Here is a 27,397-nt window from a genome sequence, read left to right as displayed (position 1 = left end):
ACTACTTAGCTCTAAGCAGACTTGGGCTTGTTAGAGCCTTAGTTTCCTCATCTGCAAAATAAGAAAAGTAGTACTTTATAGTCAGACCAGAACAGTAGACTGTTCTAAATATTGAATGTGATAACGTAGGTTAAACACGTAACACAGTGCCTTGCAGGTAGTAGAAGCTAAATATATTCTAGTTTCTTTCCTCCTAAGTGCCAATAAAAATTTTAAAACAATCATTTTCTTAGCAGCTTCAAGATGTGACACAAGCTCTAGGCAACCTCCTGTCAGACAGTCTTGTCTGGGGATCAGATGGGAGGACAGAAACGGGAACCGAATGTGGCGCTCACTACAGAGAGACTGCAGATTTACTCTGCAGCTATGCAGAGCAGAAATAACAAGAGAGACTCACGTGATGTTCATACAGCTACAGACACAGCAGTGGAAAAGAAAGTCAGGTGCGCACAGAGATTTCTGCTTATAATTCTAGTTTGCTATACAAACAGAGTCCAGTATCCAAAATAGCCAAATCTACCCCCAACGCCTGGACAAGTCTATGTGGCTACAATGCAGCCCTGATGTTTAGAGACCCCACTCTTCCTGCTATGGTTCCTCAAAACCAGAAGGAACTAGAAAGAAACCTTACACAACCAGAACTGTCTAGTACAGTACCAAGTCAGGGAATTTGTGTTTTCAATGACCTTCTCACTATGACTACTCCAAAATCAACGGGTACTTATCAAGTGCCTACCATGTGCCCAGCCCTGTGAAAGATATTGCTGTGAGCGAGAGAAAGAAGCACAGCCACATTCCTTGCCCTCAAGGAGCCAGCTAACCTCTCAGTTTGAGAGCAACACTTCACAGTATATATATAAAAGGCATTGTGCCTTGCACAGAGCAGTGGTGCAGTTGTTATTTGTTCACGGGCCAATGAACTAATAGATGGCACTATAATAAGACAATTGTGCGAGTGTGAGGCTCACTTTAAGAACCACAAGATGGGTTGGAGTAGTTGGAAAAGGCTTGTGCCAGAGGCTGCTAGTTGCCTACTCGATATCAATTCTTCCATTTTTCCTTGTAACAGAGCCCCTATTTTCTATGAGGTGGCCATATGCCCAGATAAAATACTACATTTCCCAGCCCCCCTTGTAGCTAGAGATGACTGATGAAATGTAAACAGAAATTGTTAAGAGAGACTTCCAGGAAAGTGCCTTAACAGGCAAACCAAGAGCTGTCCCTCACTCCCTTTCTTCTAATGCTTGTCTGAAACATGAATGTGATGACTGGATTTCCAGCAGCTATTTTGAACCATGAGGCAACCTTGAGACAGAAAAGCAAAAAGGCAAACGAAGCCTGAGCTCCTGATGATGGTGGAGTCACCAGACTCTTCCTGGACTGCTTACTTATGGAATTCTTTTATATGAAAGATAAATAAACCTCTATCCTGCTAGAAACCCTTTTTTGGGTTTTGTCTTATATTGCAAAACCGTATCTTAAACAATACAAGGTTCCATAAAAAAGCTAGGCCTTAAAGGAAAGGTTGGCTTTGCAACTGGGCAAATGGAGGTGGGGGGGCACGTCAAATGCCAGAAAGAGCACAGGAGAAGACACTGGCAGGAAGGAGCACTGGCTGAAAGCAAGTGGGTAGAGAGTAGGAAATAAGAAGCTAGGTAATGGTTTTGAAGATGTAGGGGGAGACAGGGCTTGACTGGGGAAGGATCAGGGACCACAAAGGAGCAAAATACCCCTGGACCTGGAGGAAGGTGAGAAAAAAGAGAAAGAGGCAGAGGAAGAGGCCTGGGTGGGGAACTTCATTATATGAAAAGACGTGAATATGAACCGTGTCTTGGTTCAGCCAAACTGTAAGTTTCTGTACTTAGATCAGTAACAATTACACCATCTAAGACTTATTAAACACTTATGTGCCCACCTGTGTGCTATGCACTTTAATAATTATCGCACTGAAGCTTCATAAGTCTATGACATACACAGTCCTATCATTATCACCCCTACTTGGCAGACAAGGGACCTGGGGCCTAGAGAAAGTCAGCAACTGGTCCAATGTAAGCCTCACAACCCTGCAAGCTGAGGAACATCAAGCCCAACGTTTAGATGCAGAAAGTGTTCGTACCATTATTTCAAAGCCTGGAAAATGTATGAAGATCCTGATTTTAAAACATAAAGATCCAGAGTCAAATATAGAGTGAATTGCTTTGTGAACAGTCTCTTAGTAAGAAGAAAAACAGACTAGAGGAGTAGAAAAGGATTGGTTGCAGAGAAGGAGGAAATTGTTAAACCCACCCACACCCTCTGACTGACTAGTAAAGTGTTCACGAGATGCAGAGGGCGGGGGCGAGGAGAGGGAGGCCAGCAGGGAAGAATCCAGCAGTAAGGCAATATCAGCTCCAGGTATAAATGAATCACAGCCAGCCACCAGCTCACGTGTCTCAGGTAGTTTTTTAATGTCTCTCCACAAAAGGGAATGAAATTTTTTTTTTATTACAGCTAAGGCTGGAAAGTCAAGACCCTGAATTAAGTTATTCAAACACATCCACTGAACACAAGGAATTTTTTCTGGAGCAAAAATCCCATTAGTCACTAATGGGAAGGGGAAAAAACCCTGCCAGGTCACAAACGAACTAAGCAATATGAGTACCTAGCAGGAAATGCATTTCCCACGAAGATTAAAAATAAAAAGTCTTCATTGGCAGCTTTATTGGCAGAATCTGGTGGCAAGGCCTCCCACGTTGAGAAATCTAGAATTCTACAGCTGGCCCAGGACAGCATGACATGCTGGAAGTTAAGAGTTCAGCCTTGTAAGACTGACCCAAGTTCAAATGACAAGACTGACTCCATCACAAACTGTTTGATTCTGGGTAAATTTCTTTACCTCTCCAAGCCTCAGCACCTTCACCTATAAAATGGGACCAATAATTTCCACCCGCTGATATGGCTGTGAGGCTAAATGAGATGGTCTGCTGCTCCTTTTACTATGACTCTGACAGGACTCGCATCATTAGTGTTCTCTGCTTAAAATCCCAGGAAAGGATATAGGATACAATAGGAAAAGCCCAGATCTGGCTGGGAGGCCCTACCTTAAGAGTCATGAGCATGTGACCTTCAGTTTACTTTTAGTGCTCTAGGGTTCTCCTCTTTCTCAAAAGAGGCAGGATTAAACCAACTCTACGATCTCTTCCTGTTTTACGCTTTTGAATGTTGCTGAGGTCCTAAATAATAGTCTTTAGCTGCTTATTTCAGGATTTGACAAATTACCTGCTGGGAAGTTGTTTCTTTATCTAAAAACCTATGATTTCTACCCTAGGAGCCAAAGAGACAGTGAGAACCTTGAAGGCAGGTAACCAACTTTTGCAGTCTCAGCCCTTAACAACACAGAGGTATGAAGCAAAACCTCAATAAATCCTTGTTGAGTGGGATGGATGGATGGATGGATGGATGGATGGATGGATGGAAGAATGAATGAATGAATTTCAAGGGCCAGCAAAAATAGAGACTGTTCCTGCTCCACTCAGCAAGTTTATTGCAAGGAGAAAACGCTACCAATTTAAAATATTAATGATACTTACTTTGTCATCTGAACTAAAACCAGGATATCAGATGAATAGTTACTACCAGTCAAAAGGATGCCTGACTCTCAAAGCCACCTTCGGGCTTTGCTAGAAGAGTGCACTTTGGTCCACAAAGAGGGCATATGTGGCACAGGGGATGCCATAGGCTGCAGAAGGAATGCATAAACCCCCAGAAGGACATGTCATTCAACCTCTATGGCAGAGGTGGCCCAGAAGCATGTCAGCATGAAAAGTAGAATACCAGGGCCTTCTCATGTGGGCATGCATTTGTGGCTGCCCAAGAGTGCCCAGCTGAGGAGGGAAGGTCTAAAATCCAGCAGGTAGTCTGCTCACCTATGAGGCCAAATCCACCCCGGAGCCTCACGGTGGGCAGCAGCCCTGATGGTTGGCCTCAGCAGCAGATGGACTGGTCTTCTAGGGACTTTACTCATAAAGAAAATAATAATGCACACACACAGATACACTACACATGTGTGCACTTAATGGGCACTATGTACCAGATGCTTTGCTAAACTCTTTAAATATTTTATTGTAGTTAATCTTAACTATCCTAAGAGGTAGGCTCAGGGGTCAGACTGCCTGGGTTCAAATCCTAAGTGCCGCTTATAAGCTGGGTGGCCTTCGGTAGGGTTACTGAAGCTCTCTGGGCTTCAAGATTCTCATATGTAAAATGAAAATAATCATAGTGCCCATCTCATAAAGCTGTTGTGTGGTATAAATGAGTTAATACATGTAAAATGCTTATAGCAGAGCTGGCACCAAGTAAGCCCTTAGTAAGTGTTGGATTAAAAAGGCCAGTGGCTTGCCCACGGTCTCACACCTAGTGAGGGGCAGAACCAGGGCATGGACACAGGGATGACTTCACAGCACACAAGATCCAACAGACCTGATTTTAACTGTGTAGCTCCCCCATGCCCCACCCCATTTACATCAGCACCCTCAATTCATGGCAACGTGGCCTAGTCTTTCTTGGTACCAAGCAAGGCTACAAGGCTCTACAAGAATGATGCTAAAAAAAAAAAAAAAGGGCATTCTAACTAATTTCTGATATAGTTACTATACGTAAAAAAAACCACCAAAACCCAAATGTGCCTTGGTATGAGGATTGGCCCCTAATCTAAGAGAAAACAGGCCCTTTCCAGGGTGGGGAGCTCCTCTGCCTCTGGGCCTTTTTATAAGAGGTCTCATGTGCTCTCTCTCCTTGAGATCCTGGGAGGAAGGCAAAGCCTGAATTGCCCAATAAACCTGACCTTCCTTTAAGGACCTCTGAGTATAGAAAGTGGGCATGATTGCTGGAGGAGAGGGAGAAGCAACTTGAGGACCAATCCAGCAAGGAAGACTTATGATGAGCTAAGATGACCACTCTGCCCTGGGTCCTGCCCACTGCCTGGAAGGTACTAGAAAGGGCCAGAGCCTTGCTAGGAAAAACACATGCATCATAGAAAGCCAAACCATCTGTGATTCAGGATGATCTGGAAGTGGGAAGCACTGACTCAAAGAAAACAACCTGTAGCCATGGTTAGTGAATGCTATGGGTAAATGTGCTATATTCCAGGACCTGTTCAAAGCCCGTTAGAAATAATATCCCGTTTATTCCTCATATCAACAGTATGACGTAAGCAGTTATTAGCCTCATGTTACAGATGAGGAAACTGAGACACAGAAAATTCAAATAACTTCTCCCAAGGTCACACAAGCAATCTAGCTTCAGAGCCCACGGTCATTATCAGCGTTTCCAAAGCTTTTTGTCCAACCCACACCAAGAAGTACATTCTACAGCAGGACCCAGTATACACCCACACATTCATACATAATTGAGACAAAGTTTTTAACAGAATAATACCATTACCATGTGCAATGCACTCTGATGTTTTCTTTTCTACTCTGTCCCATTCAAAATAAATATATATCATTCAACCAATATATACGGAACACCTAATATGTGTTAGATACTGTTCTAGGCTTTGGGACAATGTCAGTGAATGAAAAAGACAAAAAACCCTGCCCTCTTGGAGTTTGCATTATGCTGCAGAGAAAGATGAAGAAGATCCACACGCAAAATGGTTTCATCTGAGGTGGTAATTTGGTGAGATGGAGAAAAATAAAACAGGGAGAGCCGAGGGGTGGCCAAGGGTGGCCAAGGCAGGCCTGGCAGTGCTTTCATTCCTCATCACATGATTTCAGTGGGCTGTCACCCACAGTGTGAAAACCCCTTCCCTTAAGCCCTCTACTCTAGTGCCACTGTGTATGTCTAAAGTCTCCTTCTCCTAGATTGTGTGCCAATGCGCAACATGTATGTGACTGTGAGCATGCGTGTACACATGTATAGAAGTGTGTGGATGTGTGTGCATATACGTATGCATGTGCGTATATGTATGCATTCACTTCCTCACTGGGGAGGTTTTGGAGACAGGAGGCATGGCCCCCACATGCAGCCGTGCAGGGGTCCCTGCAAAGCTTGCCCTCAAGAGAGGTCCTGGAATGGGCCTGAAATACAGCCCAGGCACTGCCAGCTGAAGCCGTGAGTGCCAGACATGTGCCCTGGAGTCTTCAGTCCAGAGGAAGGAGAATCTTATTTTATCACTGATCCACACGGAGGGGGCACCTTTTGTAGCGGAAAGCCAGAGGGAATGCTAGTTCCTAATCTGCATCTAGGTGCCCTCTGGGCTTGAGTGGCCTGGAGACAGCTCCCAGAAATAAAAGTCACTCCCTGGGGAAAATCCAGGGCATTGGGCACACCTGGCAGGGTGATTGATGTGGGTCTGTGGCTCTGAAGCAGTGCTGGACCACTTGGGTAGCCTCCACTGAGAGCATTTGATACTTGGCACTAGAGTGCAATCTTCAGACTCTTCTTTTAAGTTAAAGGGGCACATAAAAACTGTTACTAGCATGGGCGGCAAAAGCATGACCTATGGGAAAAGCAGCCAATCTCTGCTAATGAATAAGTGTAATTGATCACAACAGATGACTTGATGGACCTTCCAAATGTGCTTTTAGCAAAGTAGACAGTTTTTCATTCAAATGCAAACTTACCCAGATAAAATCTAATAATGGAAATTTTGGAACAATCCCAGCATCAGTCATTTTTTTCTTCCTTCACTTAGCAGGAAGGCATCTGAAGTTCCTGGTCACAGCTTAAGCCAGCCAGACACCAATTTATACTTTCCCTATGGCTGAGGAGGCCCTGACAGTCCAGGGGGCAGCAGAGGAGCCGTCACAGGCAACACGGTATCTGAGTTCTTTCCTCCTCCCTGACCTATGAGGGAAGAGCTGGGTGGCTAGGGGACATTTATTCAAAAACTATTTATTGAGCACTTACTACGTGCAAGGTGCCATGCTGACCGTCACAATGGGACGCAAAATGACTAAGGTGCGGTCCTGTCCTCAGAGAAGAGGGCAGCAGATGTGAGGGGAAACAACAAACGACAGGAGGTCCAGGTAGAGGTATCAGCTCGCTCCGACCAAGCACTTGATCTTTCTGAGCTTCAGTTTCCTCCTTTATCAAATGAAGACACTGCACTAAACAAGATCTCCGGGCACCGGGCCAGCTTGAAGATTCTATGATTTTCTAAGCCCTTCCCTTCCCACTCATGCTCCTAGGGCTATGAGAGGTGACGTGCAGGCTTCTAGGAAGGGGACCAGTCAGCAAGGGCAGGGGACAGTGAGGGTTATGCAACTTCCTCAGAGTGATATGATAGCCTGTTTCAATTCGGCCAGCCTGGAGAAGAGGAGAGAGAAGTCCAGAAAATTAAGTGGAAGAGTTAGACCTCCACATCAAGGAATCTGAGTTTGTTCAGAGAAGGATGCCATCCGGGTGTCGCAAAGGAATCTGACAGACCTGGGGAGGGTGGTGAGCTGGAAGGGGTGCGAATGGGCGATGCTGCAATAGTCAGGGCAGAAAGGCTGAGGCCTAGGTGAGACATTCCTCCCATGGTCCGGCCAAGCACGCAATTCCATCGCCCCCTGCCATCGCCATAACGCTTGTTTTCATGATCTTGCGCTAGGGCACTACGTGGTTTGATTTTTTAAAGTTCCACAAGTGGCTTCAAGGTAAACAGGTAAATCTTATCTCCCTTCTTCCCAGGGGCCTGAGGTTAAACAGGACCCACTAGGTGTGCCTGTGACCAGCAGCACCCAGGGGTGCGCGAAGCGGGGATCTAGACAGGGGTGCACCTACCTGCAGAGGAGCAGTCTTCGCGGTCCGAGCTGCAGTCGCTGCCCCTCTCGGGCGAGCTGTGGCTGGGGGAGTCCCGCTCGGGCACCCTCAGGAACCTCTTGCGCCGCCACAGGGGGAGGTGCTCCCGGGCCCCGCGCCGGGGGGCCTCCTCGGGAGCCGTGGGCGAGCCCCGCCCGTCCTTGGCCTCCGACTCCAGCTGCTCCAGGTCGCGGCTCCTGCGCCGCTGCCGCCGGCCCCCGGGGATCAGGTGCATCCAGCGATGGGGGCTGCTCGCCCGCGCCGGCTTTTCGGCGTCATCCAGGGGCCCGAGCCGGCAGGGGGCCACGAGCAAGTGGCCTAGGACGAATTTCTCGTTCAAATCCACCATCTCGAAGTCGTGGTCGCTGCTGTCGCCCCCATCGTCCGCGCCCGAGGCGTCCGGCTCGCCCTCCTCCGAGCCCCTCCCCGCGCGGGTCCCAGAGGCCGGCTCCTCTCCCGGGGCTCCGGGAACGGTGCCCTCGTGGCCGGGGGACGCCAAGTCCTCCTGGGGTCTGAAGAGGAGGCGAGGCTGCAGCAGCTGCTGGTGGATGGCCGCGGTCAAGCTGCGCACCGTGCCGCCGGGCCCCGCCGCCACGGGCCAGGTGGGGAGGTCCAGGGACACGCGCGGAGGCGCCTCGGTCCTGGCGGCCGCCTCGGGGTCGGGGCGCGCGGGCCCCGGGGCATCGCCGCCGCCCTCCTGCTCCGCGCGCGGCCGCGGCGCCCCCTGCCCCGCCGGAGCGCCCCCGCCGCCCCGGTCCCGCTTCTCCCCGGCCAGGGCCGACTCCAGGTAGGAGACTTTAAACTTCTCCTCTGCCAACACCTGTTGCAGCCGCTTCAGGTTGAGTTTGCAGCGCTCCAGCTCCTGCTCCATGTCCAGCACCGAGTCCAGCCGCATGGCCGGCGCCTCCTGCCCGGGGAACTCGGCCTGCCAGTGGCGCTCAAAGTCCTGAGGGTCCCCCATGCCGCGCCCTCGGGGCCTCGGCGGCCCCGCTCCTCGGCGCGCGGCGGGCCGGGGTCGCGCCCGGCTGTCTCCGGAAGCCCGCGCTGGCGCAGTCGCCTGCCCTTCCCTCCAGCCCCAGAAGAACACGAGGAGAAAATAAAGTTTTTTCCCCTTCCGCCCTCGTGCTGGGTTTTTTTTTTTTTTTCCCTTCTTTTGGTTTTCGCCTCCCTGACGTAAGCGTCTGCCCGCGGCGGAGGCGGGCGTCTGGGGGCCCCGCGCCCGCTGGGCCGGCCGCGCGCAGCCCGCAGTGTGCAGCCCCAGCGCCGCGCCGGGAGCCCGCGGGCTCGGGCGGCGGGGGCGGGGCCTCGGTGGCGCGGGGCCGGGCCCTGCGGCGCGCCTCGGAGCTGCGGCGGCGCCCCGAGGCCGGGCGGGGCGGGGCGCGCCTTCCCTGCGGCCCCCGGCGGCGCGGGCGACCCCTGGAGCTGGGCGCCGCGGGCCGGGCCCGCACCTCTCCGGCCAGTCGGGTGGCGCAGCTCCCGCCTTCGTGCGCCGGACCGCGCGGCCCGGGGAGGAGGGAGCCCCCGCGAGGGAGCTCGTGGGGGTGCCGGCCCCCAGCCCACCGTCCGCCACCCGGCTCTCTGCTGTCCAGTCGGCCGAGGGTCAGGGTGGCGCCTTGGACCGGAAAGAAAAGGTGGGGGTGGGGGAGGAGAAGGCAAGGTGGGGGGTGCGGGGGCGAGGTGCGGGGTGCAGGGGGGGGGAAGGCGAGGTGGCGCGGCAGGTGTCGAAGGGAGCGGTCTCCTGACTGCGGAGACGTCCTTGGCCAGGATTTATTGAGCGCCTTGAAAGAACTGGATCAAAATCACAGGGCTATTTGATTCAAAGCTGGGATAAAACTTTGGTGGGTTTAAAAAAAAAAAAATCACTAAAGCGTTCTCTCCACTGCTCACTAGAGCTGTGGGAGGAAGAGACAGGCAAGGGTGACAGCTCCAAGGGGCCCTGCTTAGTGTGGCCCGTGGCTTCAAAGCTGGGGGTGCTCCCGTGTGACTGAGTCAAGCCATGACTGCAGGGGCCTTGGACACCTGGGTGTCTAGGAGAACACTCCACCCCTCTCTGTGGCCTCCACAAGTCCCCGGGGAGGGAGAGAAAGGAGCAGCTTGGGACAAGCACCTGGACTGGCCCTTGAGGCGGGGTGACTTTCGCTTCCTTTCCCTCCACACCTGGCTGCACCACACTATTCCAGGGTCCCTCCCCGTCTGCAGAGAGATGTCCTGATAAATTGTCTCGTGCTTGACAGAAGGGGGGGATCTTATCTGTGATTCACATTTCCTTCATTTTAAGGATGAGGAAACTGATACTGTAATAAAGAGACTAAGTAACTTGGCAACTAGAAATTCTTCCTGTCCTGAGCAGACCACACACACACACACACACACACACACACACACACACACACACCACCCCCACCCCCACCCCCACCCCCTTTGCTGTTCAATCCCTTTCAACCCTCCCCGCAAGGCTTGGTATTGGGGAGATACCAAGAAGGTAATTCTTACCCGCAAGTGAGACAGCGCCATGCTTTTTGCCCAGAACCCTTCAGCGCTCCCTCATCACCCACAGGATGGAGCCCAGACTCCCCCAAAGGACACAGGAGGTCCTCCCACATTTGGTCTCTGCCCACTTCTCTGCCCTCCTCCTGTGCTTTAGCTGTACCCACTCCAGGCTGTACTCAAAAGACGTCTCACTCTTTATGGCGCCTTTTCCTCTCTCCCTTGGAACTCCTGTCCCTGCACATGGGGGACTCCAACCCTCCTTTAGGACCAGCTAAAGGACCCCCACCTCGGAGAGGCCTTTTCTTGCCTCTCCCCTTCTTCTTCATGTCTCCGCTCCATCTTGGACAAGCCTATATCTTTGCCCTTGTTCCCCTTTACTGTAATAATTCGTGACATCTTTTGTTTCCCCTACTTTCAGAACCCTTCAACGGAAGGGAGCGTGTCTTTCCCACTTTTGTATCCCTGCTGCTTCCTGCAGAGTGTGACAGAGATAATCAATCACTGCAGAATGGAGATGGATGAAATGAATGAACAGGCAGATGAAGGAATACCCACCTTTCGGTGCCTGCTTGGCTGCTCCGGTTGTGAATCACTCCAGGCTAGGAGCAGTTGTGCCTCCCACAGCGGCTTCTCAACTCTGGAATTTCCTTCCATGACGAAGTCTGTGTTAACTCCCTTCTTCCTTTTTTTAAAATTTGGTGTGCCACTGGCATGACTCATTGCCGTGTTTATCTTTGTACCTGACTGCTATGGGGAAATGGATGTGTTTTAAAATACGTTAATTGAGGATTCCCCAGTTTGTGTGATTTCTCAATTCTTTCTTTAATCCTCACCTGAGGATATTTTTTTCCATTGCTTTTCAGAGAGAGTGGAAGGGAAAGAGACAGAAACATCGATGTGAGAGACACTTACCGATGGGTTGCCTCCCACTTGCACCGCAAACGGGGCCAGGGATCAAGTCTGCAAAGGACTGTGGGCCTTAGCTAGAATCGAAGCTGGGACCCTTCAGTCTGCAAGCAGATGCTCTAACCACCGAGCCAAACAGGCCAGGGCGATTTCTCAATTCTTTACCTAGTTCCTCAGGCGTTCTCTCCCACCTTAGCTTCATATTTTGAAGAGACTGTCCTTACCTCCCCCCAGAGGCCACCACCATCTCCTTTGTCCACCGGGAAGGACCGAGGAGCTCCCAATGCCTACAGCAGCCAGCGTAGGAACATTTTATTAAGTCCACAAGCATCTTGGCCTTCGTTAAGATTTCAGAACGAGAAAGGTAGCCCAGCAGGGATGGATGATCCGTCAACAGCATATTGATCGGAAGATGTTTCAGTATGTATTTTAAACGCATGACAAAGAAGAACTGTGTTACTACAAGCATCAATTTCTGAATTTGTTGGTTTCCTGGGAGGATAGTTTCAACTCTGTCCTTTAATTAAAGCAGCAGTATGATTCCCTTTTGGTACAAGGAAGTTGTTACCAATACCACTAATTTTTTCCATGAGGACCAATATAGCTGGAAATGCCAGCATACATCTTCTGTAAACGGATCCCAGGAGCAACCTTCATTGTCTCTAGCTGGTGGATAGTTCAGCTTTATTACTTGGCTTTGGGTCATCGTGGGGGCAGGAGTAGAGTGGCTGACATTTATTGAGTCCACACTTCTAGTTGCCATATATCTTTGATCTCATCTAATTCCTCACTACAACCCTGTAAACAACATATTATTGCTGCCACTTCAGAGGGAGAGAGAAATGGAAGATTAAAGAGGTTAGAGGTCACATGGCAAATCTGCTGGATTCTAAAGTGCAGTAGCTTTGCAAGGACTTGGCCCAGGCATGTCCGTCGTTAGCATTCACTTACTCAAATAATATTTGTTGAGCACCTACTAGGTGCAAGGACCTGGCATTTAAAGTTTAAACTTCGTAGCCTGGCATATTGGACTCTTCACAGTGGATCCCCTGACCCCGGCCTACTTTTCCAAGCCCATTTCCTGAATTTCTTCTGTTTGCTGAACCCATTCAGCTTCCTAATCTGAGTCACCCTCTGAGCAGATGCCTTTTGTGTCCCAGCCACCTCCCTTTGGCCCATCTCGGATTTCTCCTGCAGCTGCAGTGGACAGTTCCCATGGGCTATGAGGGTCTCACTTCAAGCACCCACTCCTATGACTCTCGATTTTATAGCCACAGGGTTTTCCTCAAAGGCACAAAGCTCTTAAGGGTATCCCAGATGGGAGCTTCTATGGGGGAAGCTATTCCCAGGGGCATTTCTTGGCCAGTGGAATCAGAAGTTGGTTAATAAGTGCCTCAGGTGCTTTGGAAGGCATTTCTGAGGCTTACTCTGCATGTTTGCTCAGTGGTCTCCAACAGGAACGAGCCCAGTTGTTCACAGTGGTAACCAATCCAGAATGAGCTGTCTGTTAGCTTTCCCTTTCTCTCTGTCTCCCTCACTCCTGCTTCCTGGGCTAATCTCCCCACTGAAATAACACCCACCAGGTCCTTGTGTCAGTTCCTGCTTTCCCCCTCTGGCTCCCTCACCAAGACACCTCCCAGCCTCTCCATCCCCTTTCTGATACGACACACAAGGTAGTTCACCCTTCCCCCGGTTACTCCTTGGTCTCTCGTCTTCCTTTGCCACATTTCTTCCTACTTTCCCTGGTGAGACCCCTTTTTGTCTGTTAAAGTCCAGCTCACCTGTGACTTTCTCTTGGTAGCCCTCTCTCCCCAGGTCCAGATAGGCGCTTTCTCTACAGAGGGATTTATTTGCCTTGGCTCCAGCACCGGTCATACCACACTGTAAGTAATTCCTTGGTTTTTTGAGGAAATCCTGCTTCTGGCCAGCTGGCATCTCTTATCCCTCCAATTGCCACAGCCCCTAACACGGTGCCAAATAATGAGTGTCTAGTACATGTCTGTTGAGTGAATGACTGAAAGATGAATGAGTGCCTGAGTGGACTCTTTAGTCCTTAATTTCATACCATCTGAAAGCAGGACCACCCTTACCCAAAGGAAAAGTGGGACGACACCTCTGAGGTCATGCTGCCAGGAACTCTGCTGGGTTTTGTGTGTTTTTTTCTCATTGATTTTAGAAAGAGAAAGGGGGAGAGAGAGGGAGAGAGAGAGAAACATCAATTTGTTGTTCCACTTATTTATGCATTTGTTGGTTGATTCTTGTATGTGCCCTGACTGGGGATCGAACCCTCAACCTTCGCATATAAGGATGACACTCTAAGTAACTTCGCTACCCAGCCAGGGCCTATTTTTTTTGGGTAATCCTCACCTGAGGATATTTTTTCCATTGATTTTTAGAAAGAGTGAGAGGGAAGGAAGTGTGGGGGGAGAGAGAGAGATCGATGTGAGGGAGACTCATTGATTGGTTGCCTCCGGCACACACTCTGGCAACAGGGGTGGGAATCGAACCCGCAATTCAGGTAGGTGCCCTTGATCGGGAATCAAACCCATGACGCTTTGATGCACAGGCCAAGGCTCTAACCACTGAGCCACACCAGCCAGGGATAGGCAGGGCCTGCTTTTTAAAAAATTCCTTTGGACGCACATGCAGCCTGCATGGAAATATAAAATTTGACTATCAGTCATTCACACTGCAGTGTGAACTGCTTTCACCCTTGCTTTCCTCAGGGTTATCTGAGGTTAGTATGAAAGGGCTGGGAGTTTGGACTAGGGAGAATGGAAACAATGCAGACAGGAGGAGGAGGGTAACCTGGAAAGGACTGAGCAAGGGTGGGACCTGCGATTTTGAGTGCTGAAGGTGTGGACATGAAAAAAGGCCCCTCCCTCCGAGTTCCTTTTCCACCAGGCTTGTTTCCTTGAATGTAAGTTCTCCTGACTACAAATCAGAATAACCTGGGAGTTAAGACTGTTCCGTCTCGGATTTCCTCCAACGACCAAGTCATTCAGAATCTCAGGAATGGGACCTCACAGCAGTATTTTATTAATTTTTGACTTTATTGAGGTAAAATACAATAAACTTGTTTTAAATACGCAGTTTGATAAATTTTGGTAACTGCCCTTGTATTTAGGTACTTGATCCATTTTGAGTTCATTTTTGTACATGTTAAGATTTCCTTTCCTCCTTTCTTATGACTGAGTAATATTCCACATATATGAATAATATTCCATATGTATGAGTAACTTCTTTCTTTCCCATCCTTAAGTTTTTTTTCTCTTAATCCTCACCTGAGGATATTTTTTCCATTGCTTTTGAGAAAGAGTGGAAGGGAGAGAGAGAGAGAGAGGGAAGAAGAAACATCGATGTGAGAGAGAGACATCAACTGGCTGCCTCTCGAACACGGGATCGAGCCTGCAACCGAGGTACGTGCCCTTGGCCGGAATCAAACCTGGCAGTTTTGGTCTGCAGGCCCACACTCTAACCACTGAGCCAAACCGGCCCGGGTTCCCCGCCCCCTTAAGATTTATTGAGATATAATTGACATATAACATTGTATTAGTTTAAGTCATACAACATGATGGTTTAATACATGTAAATATTGTGAAATGATTAGCTCAATAGGGTTTGTTAACACACCCATCACTTTACATAATTACAATTTTTTTTTTATTGTGAGAACATTTAAGATCTACTCTCTTGGCAAATTCAAGTTTATAATACAGTATTGTTACTACAGTCACCATGCTATATATTAGATCCCCAGACTTCACTAGAAATTTGTACCCTTTGACCAACCTTTCTCCATTTAGAGGGAGGAAGGAAAAAGGAAAGAGAGCACAAAACATCAATGTGAGAGCAAAACATTGATTGGCTGCCTCCTGCACACCTCCTACTGGGGATCGAGCCGGCAACTCAGGCATGTGCCCTGACCAGGAATCGAACCAGCAACCTTTCAGTGCACGGAATGACACCCAACCAACAATGTGCTTTTACTACTTGGTGTGAAGAAGAGGACCTGGGCCTCGATTTGCAAAGCTGCTGTGAGCCAGTTGGGAAAACCACATCACCACTCTAGCCCTCAGTTTCCTCATCCGTAAGATGGGGAAGTTGGAGTAAATGACTTGAAGTCCCTTCCCAGTTTGAAGGCAAGGTTTGTAATCCTTCCATCTTCATGCAGAGAGCTCCTGGTTTAGCAGTAAGAACGGTGGTCCCTTATAGCCATTCCTTTTCTCCCATCTGGGTTCCTGGCTCAGGACTGGTGGTGGGTGGTCCCAGTCCATGCCAGCAAGCCTCTCTCTGGTGTCACTGACAGAGGACTCATACCCAAGCAGCTAACCAGCCCCTAAGCACAGGAAGCACCAAAGGGTAGCTGAAGAGTTAAAGCCCCGTGTCCAGATCCCAGATGGTGGAGGAGCTGAGGTTAGGGCAGTGAAGGCTGTGTGATCCTCACAAGAAGAATTCCCTCAGGTAAACTCGGGCAGCCCTGGGCTCCTGCAGGAAAGGGCACTGTGAAGTCCAGGAGAGGCAATTCACTGAACCCCAAAGCCCAGCTCATGTCCTGCTTCCTTGCAGGGTCCAGCTAGGTGAGGACCAGGAGTGAGTGAGTGGGTGAGTGGGTGAGTGGGTGAGTGAGTGTGTGTGTGTGTGTGTGTGTGTTTCTATAGAAACAGAACACAGTGCTTATGAACCAGACAGCCTGAGCTTGACTATCACCCTCGCTCCTTACTAGTTATGTGGCCTTGGACAAGTCACTTGGAAGACTTGTGCTTCAGTGTCCTTATCTGTAAGATAAGGATTACAGCACTGCTGACTTCATAAGCTAGTGATAAAGATTAAAAGGGTTAACACATGAAAAACAGAGCGGTCATAAGCATCCGCTCATGTGTGTCTAAGAGAGGAAGAAGGGAAAGGAGGGCAGGAAAAAGACAGGTTAATCAAAGCTGCTCACCCAGTGGGGTGGGTGATAACGGTTGGGGAATGATTTCCAGCCCTGAGTTCTGAGAAGAAAATGGGGTACACAGAGGTGAGCTTTTCTCACAGAGCAAAGGCTGAAAAGAAACCCCCAAAACAAACAAAACTGCCTAGAGGCATTTCGTTACTCAGGGCCCAGAACGGAGGCCCTGGCCTCACCCAACAAGGTGTGTTTTGCTAAGTAAAGGAACACTCTGTTCAGTGGCATGGGTGCCTCCTGTTACCTGTTTGAAGGAGTTCAGTTACCAGCGATGGTATCTTCCATGGAGACTGACATGCAGCTCAGAGGGGTGCACATCGCACTTAATTTGCAGGGACAGTCAGGAGTTATGCTGGGTTGTATCACCTAGAAAGCAATAGATAGATCTGTCAAGCGTGACATTGGCTCAGACTGTTCTGTGTGCAGAGAAACCCATAAATTGCTCTGGACCGTGGGTCGGGCAACCTGCTCGGGGTTCCCAGTGGTCAGTGCAGGGGCCACGCAAGCATCCCAAGATCAACCAATGCTCATGACCTTAGCGTTGATAATCCCTTCCAGATGCCATTGAAACCTAGAGTCCTTATGATTTGACTAAATTTAGTTTAAAATCCTAGCTCTGATTTGATTAAATTGGTTTAAAATCCTAGCTCTTAGTTTAAAATCCTGTCCTCAGAGAACTAGCCTTTCCCCCAGATAAACAGCAACCCCTGAGGCAGCAGAAGATAGTAGCTCTGACCTGACTAATGGTCAGTTGGTTGGGACCTCTGGCAGGCTGAAGATAACATCAAGACTTAAATTATGCTTCAGGTCCTGAGCCCTCAGGTGGAATGATCCCCTGGCTATGAAAAGAGGGACTCCAGAAAAGACTTCAGTGCCGAAGTCTTCAAACCCGAAGAAATGATTCATCGCCTTACCTCACCTCCTATCAATCAGCTCCCCGCCCAACCATGAGTCCCTATTCCATGGTGTCGTATGATTTTGCCCTATACAGTCTGTAACCTACATGCCATCAGGGAGTCTGAAGCTTTCTCTGGATTGTCCAATTCAATGGTAAACTATTTCTCTTTCTATCCTGTAAATTCCTGCTTGCGTATTTCTTTGGGCCAGTCGGTGTATGAAGGCAGCCTCAAGGGAAAACACTGGGGTTCAGGTAACAACTTGGGGTGGCCTCTGCCTGTGTATTCTCCAGCTACCCCCCCCCCCCCGTGGTGTCCCTAGGCCCCCACCTAGCAGCTGCTCAGACCCATTTGGTCTGGAGGCAGGAGCTAGGGACAACTCCTAGTGAGAGGGTGCTGTCCACCTGCAGCGCTTCTCGTTTGCAGTAGGAGAAATGAAAAAGCTCAGGATGTCTATCCGCTTTGGTTTTGTTTGGAGACGGCTACTGGTGAGGAACCTCATGGGTGGTAACTCCAACCACCCCCCCCCCCACACACACACACTATTACTTTTGGTTGGGTCCTTGAAGGACTCATTTGAGTTGGTTTGGGTGTCCCTTTATTGGCTGTATTAGGGAAGGGACCCTGAGAGGTTACACTTAGCAACGAGGATTGATTACTGACATTGCCTCTGTTGAGTCTGTGCCTGGTCGCGTGGGAATAGAGCCAATTCCAACCGCACTTCGGGAGGCCGTGGAGTGGGCAGCGGAGGCTTGCCTCAGCCTAAGGTAGCAGTTTGCCTCATCACGACCAGGCTGAGTGGCTTGAGGGGAAGATACTCAGGGTTCGAGGCGCTGCAAGAAGTTTGGGCCACCCAACCCTCCCTACCGTCTGGTCTGTTGTGTCTGACTTGTCGCCGGCTAGACTTTAGAAAGATGTAAGGTCTGTCACAAGGAACCTTGTTTCTAACTGGCTCTCCTGATGCAGGTCCCTGGGGTGCAGCTTACGAAACTGAGCCATGTTCAACTGTGAACCACTGCTCTTCCTTTGCTGGGCGGCATGGCCACAGTATAATTTAGGATCAGACAAACCCTGGCCAGAAAATTGGTCCTTTAGTTTCACTACCATCATGCAACTTGAGTTAATTTTGTAAAAGAGAAGGAAAATGGGATGAAATCCCCTCTGTAGGAGCATTTATGCTTTTATATCAGAATAAGTCTGTTCAAATGAAATGAAAGATCATACAGCAGACAGGTAAGCAGATTAGGCCAGTTTTGCAGGAGTCAGGAGAATGGGGGTGATTCATTCTTATTCCAGCTTAATGCCACCACCTTACGGCGGGGACGCAGCCCCAGCCCTGGCCCACAACCTCCACTTGAAGAGGGGGCTCTACCAAACCTGGGAACAGCCTCCCCCTCCCACACCCGAAGGGGTATTAAATTTGGTCAGGAGATTCCTCCAATGCAGGCAGGGCAATTCCCATTGAGACAAGTGCCAATAGCAGGACTTGACATCCATGGACAAAGGGCAGGGATGGTGTGGATGTACGCCCCTGACCTTTTCAAAGTGTCTGACCTTTTTAATAGAAGAGTAATATGCCTGCCTGCAGGGAGGATCCAAGAACGATGGACAGTCTCTTTTATTTCATCTTTACCTCCCATAACCCTAATTGGATAGACATCCAGCATTTGTTGAATACCTGCAACTAAGGGTTATCCTAAAGAAGGCCATAGAAGAAGCTAATCGCCTTCACGATGAGTCACCCCGGAACCTGGTACCAGCGGAGGCCTTTATGGCCATCCCCACCACCAACCTACGATGGCATGTCAATAATGGGAACATGGCCAAATATGAACATTACCGAGAATGTATCCTAGCAAGACTGAGGAAGGCAGTCACCAAACAAATGAGTTTCAATAAAGTCCCTCAGCTAAAGCAACGACCCTATGAGAACCCTTTAGAATATCTCAGAACAGATCTTTGAGGCCTCGCCCCAAGATACCCATGTGGACCGAGGCCCCTGAGAATTTAAAGGTCGTGAATGGGACTCTCATTATACAAAGTGCCTCTGACACTCAAAGAAAGCTTCAGAAGGTGGAAGGTGCCTTTGGAAAGCCTGTCACAGTTAGTAAAAATTGCTTTTAAGGTCTTTAATAGTGGAGACCAGGCCTCCGGAAAACAGGAACAAGGGAAATTAAACAGCAGGCCCAACTGCTGGCTGCTGTGCTGATCTCCTGAGGGCCTAAGACAATGAACAAGGTAAGGGCCCCAGGGAACGAGGGCTTAGCACCTAGAGGATATTGAAGGTAGGCCCTAGACAGTGCCCCCACCGCAAACAAGAGGGCCACTGGAAAGAGAGTGCCCAGACCTAAACCAGGGACAAGATGGGAGCAGGCAAAGGGCATTATGGATGCCCCAGCTCTCTGAGAGTGACCAAGAGTGATGGGGTTTAGGGGCTCCGCTGAACCCAGGTGGCCCCTTCACCATCACCTACATGGAAACCCTGGTTACTCTAACAGTGGGAAAGAAATTAATTGGCTTTTTAATCAACACTGGAGCCACATCTGCTGTACTAAATACTAGACTGACTAAGCTCCCCTCTGAAAAAAACGCTTGTGACTGGAGTGTCAGGGGAGCCACTACAGGAGACGTTCCTCTAGCCATTAGACTGAGAAATGGGAAAAACCAACCTTAAGCATAGCTTCTTCTACATGCCTGAATGCCCAGTGCCACTTTTAGGATGGGACTTATTAACTAAACTGAATGCCAAAATAGCCTTGGCCCCTGGCCATATGGACATTAAAGTGCCTTCAAATGAAACCTGTGCCTTGTAGGCAGTTGCTGACCTCAGCTGAAAGAAATTCTGGCCGAGATCCCTAAGGAGATCCTAAAAGAAGTAAACTCAGAAGCATGGGCAAAGGGCAGACCTGGAAAGGCAAAACCATCGCCCCAATCCAAATACTATTGCTGGCAGGGGCAACCGTCCCCCATCTAAAGCAGTACCGTCTAAAAAACAAGCTAAGAAGGGAGTCCAAGCTTTGGTGGCAGTGTCCTGGGCTTGCAGGCCTTTAAGCAAATAGTGGGAGACATCCACCTGGCGGTCCCTAACCCCTTACACCATGCTGACCACCTTGTCTGGGGAATTCTGTTGATCTACTGTGCTGGATTTAAAAGGTGCCTTCTTTTGCATGCCTCTGAGCCCTAAATCTCAGGAACTGTTTGCATCTGAATGGGAGAACCCAGACCCCAAAGTTAAACATAGTACTGCTGGACTGTTCTCCTCCAGGGATTCAAAAACTTCCCGACCCTGTTTGGAAAGGCTTTAGCTAGAGATTTAAGGGAACTTCAGCTGGATCACTGCTCCAATATGCTGGTGATATTCTCATTGCCAGTATCAGCAAAGAGGCTTCTGGCAAAAACATCACTCTAAACTTGAACTTCCTGGCTTAACGGAGATATAAAGTTTCCCAAAAGAAAGTCCAAACATCCAAGCTCTCTGTGAAATATTTGAGATTTGAATTATCTCAAGGAGAAAGAAACTTGCTCCCAGACAGGAGGGAAGCTCTGGCTAGGGTAGCAATGCCCCCCACCCCCCAAGACAGCTAACGGGATTCTTAGGAAAGGCTGGTTTTTGTAGGATCTGGATTCCAAACTTTGGCTTGATGGCAAAACCATTACATGAGGCACTGAAAGGAACAGGTCAAGAGCCTTTGATTTGGACTGGAGAATGCCAAAAGGCCTTCCAAACTGTTAAGGAAAAGATACTGAGGGCCCCAGCCCTAAGCCTCCCAGACTTAAGATTTAAGTCATTTGTACATGAAAGACAAGGATACAATTGATAAAGAAATTCAGTGACGTAGCAAAATACAATATAAATATCCAGAAATCAGTTGCATTTTTATACACCAATAATGAACTATCAGAAAGGAAAACCAAGAAAACAATCCCATTTACAAGTGCATCAAAAAAATAAAATACCTAGGAATAAATTTAACCAAGGATGTAAAAGATCTGTACTCAAAAAATTATAAGACACTGAAGAAGGAAATTGAAATAAGTGGAAGCATACATACCTTGTTCATGGATAGGAAGAATTAACATCATTAAAATGTCCATACTACTCAAAGCAACCTATAGATTCAATGCAATTCCTATCAAGATACCAATGGCATATTTCACAGAACTAGAACAAATATTCTGAAAATTTATATGAAACCACAAAAGACCCCAAATGGCCACAGCCATCTTGAGAAAGAAGAGTAAAGTTGGAGGAATCATGCTACCTGATATCAAACTATACTACAAGGCCATAGTAATTAAAACAGCAAGATACTGGCATAAAAACAGACATATAGACCAATGCCACAGAATAGAAAGCCCAGAAATAAACCCACATCTTTATGGTCAATTAATATTTGAGAAAGAAGGCTAAAGATAGACATTGTACGATGGGATAAAGATAGTCTATTCAATAAATGGTGATGGGAAAATTGGACACATGCAAAAAAATAAAACTAGACCACCTTCTTACACCATACACAAGATTAAACCCAAAATCTCAAAATGGATTAAAGACTTAAATGTTACACTCAAAATCACAAAAATCCTGGAAGAAAACAAAAGCAGTAAAATCTCAGCTATTGCTCGTAGCAATATTTTTTTCTGATATATCTCTTCAGGCAAGGGAAACAAAAGAAAAAATAAACAAATGGGACTACATCAAACTAAAAAGTGTTTGTACAACAAAGGAAACCATCAACAAAATGAAGAGACAACCCACTGAATGGGAGAACATATTCACCAATGATATATTTGATAAGGGGCTAATATCCAAAATTGATAAAGAACTTATAAAACTTAGCACCAAAAAAACCAAACAATCCAATTAAAAAATGGGCAAAGAACCTGAATAGACACTTTTCCAAAGAGGACACACATCTGGTCAATAGACATATGAAAAGATGCTCAACATCACTAATCATCAGAGAGATGCGAACTAAAACCACGATGAGGTATCACCTCACACCTGTCAGAATGGCTATCGTCAATAAATCAACAAATACAAGCGCTGGCGAGGGTGTGGAGAAAAGGGACCCCTCGTGCACTGCTGGTGGGACTGCAGACTGGTGCAGCCACTGTGGAAAGCAATACAGAGTTTCCTCAAAAAATTAAAAATGGAACAGCTTTGTGACCCAGCAATTCCACTTTCGGGAAACCCAAAGAAACCCAAAACACTGATTCAAAAGAATATATGCTCCCCAGTGTTCACTGAACCATTATTTACAACAGCCAAGATTTGGAAACAGCCCAAGTGCCCATCAGCAGAGGAGTGGATTAAAAAGCAGTAGTACATTTACACAATGGAACACTACTTGACCGTAAAAAAGAAGGAAACCTCACCTTTTTCGACAGCATGGATGGGCCTGGAAGGTATTATGCTCAGTGAAATAAGTCAGTCAAAGAAAGATAAGTACAATACTATTTCACTTACATGTGGAATCTAATGAACAAAATAAACTAACAAACAAGATAGAAACAGACCCATAGATGCAGAGAACAAACTTGTAGCTATGGGAGGGGAAGGGTTTGGGGGGCTGGATGGAAAAAGATGAAAGGATTAAGCAAAGAAAAAAACACCTCAAAGACACACACAACAGTATGGTGATTACCAGAGGGAAAGGGGGGTGGGGGGAAGTAGAAGAGGGTAAAGGGGGGATAAATGGTTATAGAAAGAGACTTGACTTGGGGTGGTGAACACACAATACAATATACATGATGTATTGTAGAATTGTACATCTGAGACCTATATAATTTTATTAACCAATGTCACCCCAATTAATTCAATTTTTTTAAACTCCCAGTACCCTGGTAACAGCCCTTGTTGCTGACATTGACTTAAAGCTAGCTCAGCTCAAATATTCCTCAGAAGACTCAGGAAAAGCGAAATAATGGGGCTATTCTACTCACCAGAAAGATGGATGGATTAGCAATGAACAGGCGATCATTCTGATCCCAAAACGCCTGATGGAGGAAATAGGTCCTTCTACCAGAGCACTCTTTATGGACGGGATGCCACTCTCCAATGGATGCAGAAATTATTACTGGGCCACATATGCAAAGAACTGCTCAAAAGATAACTCAGAAATGCATTATCTGTGCCGGAAATAATCCTAAAACAGGACCTCACCCAGAAGTCAGAGGGGTCCAGATGCTCTTTGCAGATGGTCTTTGCAGATGCTCTCAGAGGATGGGTTGAAGCATTCCCCTGTAGATCAGAGAAGACCTCTGAAGTAAGAAACGCCTTACTGAAAGAAATTATTTCTAGGTTTAGATTGGCCTCCCCTATTTGAAGTGACAATAAATGGAGTTCCTTTATTGCCAAGGTGACCCAGGAATTTTCTCAACTTCTAGGAATGTAATGAAAACGTCAGGCTTCCTGGAGACCACAATCTACTGGAAAAATGAAGATGACTCATACTTTAAGGCAAAACATTGTTAAACTTAACCAAGAGACAACCCTAAAATGGGATAAGGTATTGCCTATTGCCCAGCTTAGGATGAGAGTAGCCCCCAGAAGCTGGATTCAGTTGTGTCCTTATGCAATAGTATGGGAGGCCCTTCCTATGTCTTAGAGAAAATCTTAGAAATGTTGATGACCTAAAGATTAAAGAAGGGCATCCGTTACACCATTTCAACCCTGCAGATTAGGTACTTTTAAAATCCTGGAAAAATAAACATTGTGATGACCAACTTGAACCTAAGTGGTGGGCCCAACAAGAATGCTGTACGTATATCCTCACTTATGAGGCCAATATTACTAATCTGTTAACCCACACCACTGCAGCCACAGGCCAGGTGGGTAACGTTTCCGACAGGGATGCGTCACCCACTGGCTCACTTTTCTTCCCAGCCACCGGGGAATGCCCATATTAGTTTTGCCTCTTTGTGGTATTGGGAGACAGTCAAGTGTTGCTGCCTTTTATTGCTGCCTGAGGGGAGCAAAAACTAGCAACCTGATGATCATTCAAACCTCGGACTCTCGGCCTGGGACCCAAGGCTATTTCCAATCACATGCAGAACTGTTTTATTCCTCTAGCCCCCAAACTGCATCCCTGCTCAGCAGGAAGCAGCTAGAGAGGTGGCCACCCCTTCTCCTTCAAGTAGGAGAATTGATCAAAAGAAAAGGAGCCATCGAAATTGAGGGTCCTTATGACGTTGATTCAATTTAGTTTTAACACCTAGCTCTAGAAATCATCTCTCCCATATATACCCCTCAGAGACCTAGCCTTTACCCCAGATAAACAGCAACCCCCCGAGGCAGCAGGAGATAACAGCCCAGACCTAATGGCACATGATCAGAACCTCTGACGGACTAAAGATAACATCTTGACCTAAATTATGTTTCAGCTCCTGAGCCCTCAGGTGGAATGGCCCCCTGGCTACACACAGAGAGACTCCAAAAAAGACCTCAGAGCTGTCCTCAAGACCTGAAGAAATGAGTCATTGCCTGACCTCATCTCTGACCAATTAGCTCCCAGCACAACTCCAAACCCCTTGCCCACGGTGTTTTGTGATTTTGCCCTATATAGTCTGTAGCCCACACGCCATCAGAGTCGGGTCTGTAGGGCATTAGCTCCCCATCTCAGGATTGGCCAATTTAATATCAAACTGGTGTTTGTTTTTTTCTATGCTGCAAACTCCTGCACATGCATTTCTTTGGGCCAATGTGTGCAGGCAGGCGGACTCCAGGAAATCACTGGGGTTCTGGTAACACCTCGCCCGCTGAAAATGCTCCCCCCAAAGGAAGTAGCTTCTTCTTTGGTCCAGAACAGAACCTGACACTTAGTGCAACATTTACTTTTTTGTTGTACTTAAAAAACAAACCCAAAAAACTAGTAGTTTACCTGAAGCAATGTGTGTGTGTACCAGACAGAGAAAGAGAGAGAGCAAGAGAGAGAGATGTCTTGAGAAAGAACCTTCCTTTTGGCCCCTTTCCTCAAACGCTAGGGAGGGTTTGACTCCTGGACAAACTTCAGCCATTTCCCTGGGAGTTTTTCCCGCTGCAGGGCATTCTTCTCAGAGACGGGCTGCCACCCTCAGGATGAAGACTCACATGATGCCAGAGACAGCGTGAAAGAGTCAAGGAGTCCCTTTTACCTTCCCAATATTTCCCCTACCTGCTGACCGGCGACTGAAAATCCTTAAACTAGTTCACACCTTATGTCCTACATCAGGAGGCAACAAGCTTGTTCTGTAGGGTCAGATGGTCAATATATCAGGCTCTGTGGGCCACACGGTCTCTATCCCTTCCTCTCAACTCTCCTCTGGTAGCTAGAAAGCAGCCATAGAGAATATATACATGGAAGAGCATAGTTGTGCTCCAATAAAGCTTTATTTTTTAAAAGCAAGTAGCCAGACTTGGCCTACTGGCTGGAGGTGGCCGATCCCTTGTTCTACATTTACAGAGAAGGGCGGTGGGTGGGATGGGGTATGGAGAGCCGACATTTTACAGGGTGTATGCCACATGGCAGGCACTGTGCTGGCACCTTGGTACACGCTATTTCATTTAGTACCTCACAGAAATCGCTGTGTGGGAGGTGTGATCAATCTCCCCACTTTATAGCCTAGGCTCAGAGAGGTTAAGTAACTTGAGGGTGCTCAGCTGATGCTGGCAGGATCTGAACTCAGGTATGTGAAGTTCCAAAGTCTGTGCTTATTCTACAGAAAAAAATGATGTGTAGGACGCTGGAGCCAGAAGGCCTCGGAGCCCACCACACTCACTCTCTTCACTTTATAGAGGGGACGTGGGAATTGTGAGGGATATCAGGCCGAGACCAACCAACCGTGTCTTCTTTCTTTCTCCAATTTATACAGGGATAGCCCTGGGATATAGACTCTCCCCTGCTGCATAGGTGGTTTTCCAGCAGAACCTCTCAGGGCAGATTCCAAACTGACTCCTCACATGCTTCCCATTTTTTTGCCCTTATCTTCTGCTGAACCTCTAGTAATTCGCCACAGAAACAGCTACCAATTTTTTTCTCACTGGAAGGTCTATATGTATTGCAGCAATGGGTACGGAGGTTTGAGTTAGCTGGGCAATTTTATATTGCAAATAACAAACTCCAGCTCAAATTGGCTTAAAAGATTAAGGTCATTTGTTGGTTCACATAACTGAACAGTTCACAGATGGGGCTAACTTTAGGTGGAGGCTTGATACAAGGCTCTAACAATGTGCCCAGGACTCGGCTTCTCTCTGTTGGTTTCTTTTCTTTTCTAAATTTTTATTTATTGATTTCAGAGAGAGAGGAAGGGAGAGAAGAGGAGAGAGGGAGGAAGGAAGGGAGAGAAAGAGAGAGAGGGAGAGGTTGGTTGTTCCACTTATTTCTGCATTCACTGGTTGACCCCTGTGTGTGCCCTGATTGGAGATCAAACCCACGACCTTGGCGTGTGGAAACTACACTCTGCTTTTATTGGTTTATCATCCTCAGCACTGGCTTTAATCTCAGGCATGCTCTCCCTCATGGTGGTGAAATGGCTGCCAGGGACTCCCGAGGCCTCACCCTTCCTTACTTACATATTTTCCCCCAAAGAAGGGGGCTTTTCTTTGCCAGAAACCCCAGTAAACATTTTCTTGGATCTTACTGGCTTGGGTTAACTATCCATTATATTTTATTTTTTATATCTTTATTAATTTCAGAGAGAGGAAGGGAGAGGGAGAGAGATAGAAACATCAATGATGAGAGAGTCATTGATTGGCTACCTCTGGCACGCCCCCGACTAGGGATCAAGCCCACAACCCGGGCATGTGCCCTGACCAGGAATCAAACCACAATCTCCTGGATCCTAGGTCAATGCTCAACCACTGAGCCACGCCTGCCAGGCTAACTATCCATTTTAAATCAGTCACTGCATCCAGGAGTTGGGACACTCTGTATTAAGCCAGTCAGGACCCATCCCTGGAGCTGGGGGTGGGGCTAGCTGTACCTCAACCACATGGCTCAGAACCAGGGAAGGGCTGACTCCCCCAGGACAAATCAGGGGGGTGGTGTCAGAAGAGGGGCTGGCAAACAAAAATGTCTGCGCTGGGCTGAACTCTCCTGTTCCTGAGAGCTCACTACCCCATTTTATCTTTTTCTCCTCTGGGCAGAGAAGGTTGTTCTGAACACACTAACCCTCCCTGTTCTTCTTGGAGCTAAAGATGAGCCTCAGTCTACCATCTGCCTGGCACACAAGTCAATTGTGACTGGCGCCCAGGGTGAATGTGGGACAGCTGTGCTCCTAACGGGCACTTCCCGGTGACCAGCTGTGCATCTGGAAGTGGGAGGGTCCAGGTTACCCACCACAGAAGGATCTGAGGTGTTGTAAGTAGAGGATGCGGCCTTGAAAACAGCCACTCACCCACTGTCCAGGG

The 27,397-nt window shown here is 47.9% G+C and overlaps 1 protein-coding gene across 1 annotated transcript in view; it reads right to left on the bottom strand.

Annotated features, from left to right (window-relative positions):
* ABR (ABR activator of RhoGEF and GTPase) overlaps positions 1-8,921 on the bottom strand; it is a 168,236-nt gene extending 159,315 nt beyond the window's left edge. The window contains exon 1 of the mRNA XM_081162881.1: positions 7,750-8,921. Within this exon, the coding sequence (XP_081019007.1) occupies positions 7,750-8,728 (979 nt within the window). The 5' untranslated portion in view covers positions 8,729-8,921. The remainder of the gene's footprint in view (positions 1-7,749) is intronic.
* Between the last annotated feature and the right edge of the window lie 18,476 nt (positions 8,922-27,397).

The sequence above is a fragment of the Miniopterus schreibersii genome, assembly GCF_964146895.1.
Source record: "Miniopterus schreibersii genome assembly, chromosome: 16".
In the NCBI taxonomy this organism is placed as follows: Eukaryota; Metazoa; Chordata; class Mammalia; order Chiroptera; family Miniopteridae; genus Miniopterus; species Miniopterus schreibersii.
Note: the sequence above shows the minus strand (reverse complement) of the source record. Positions and strands in the feature narration are given on the sequence as shown.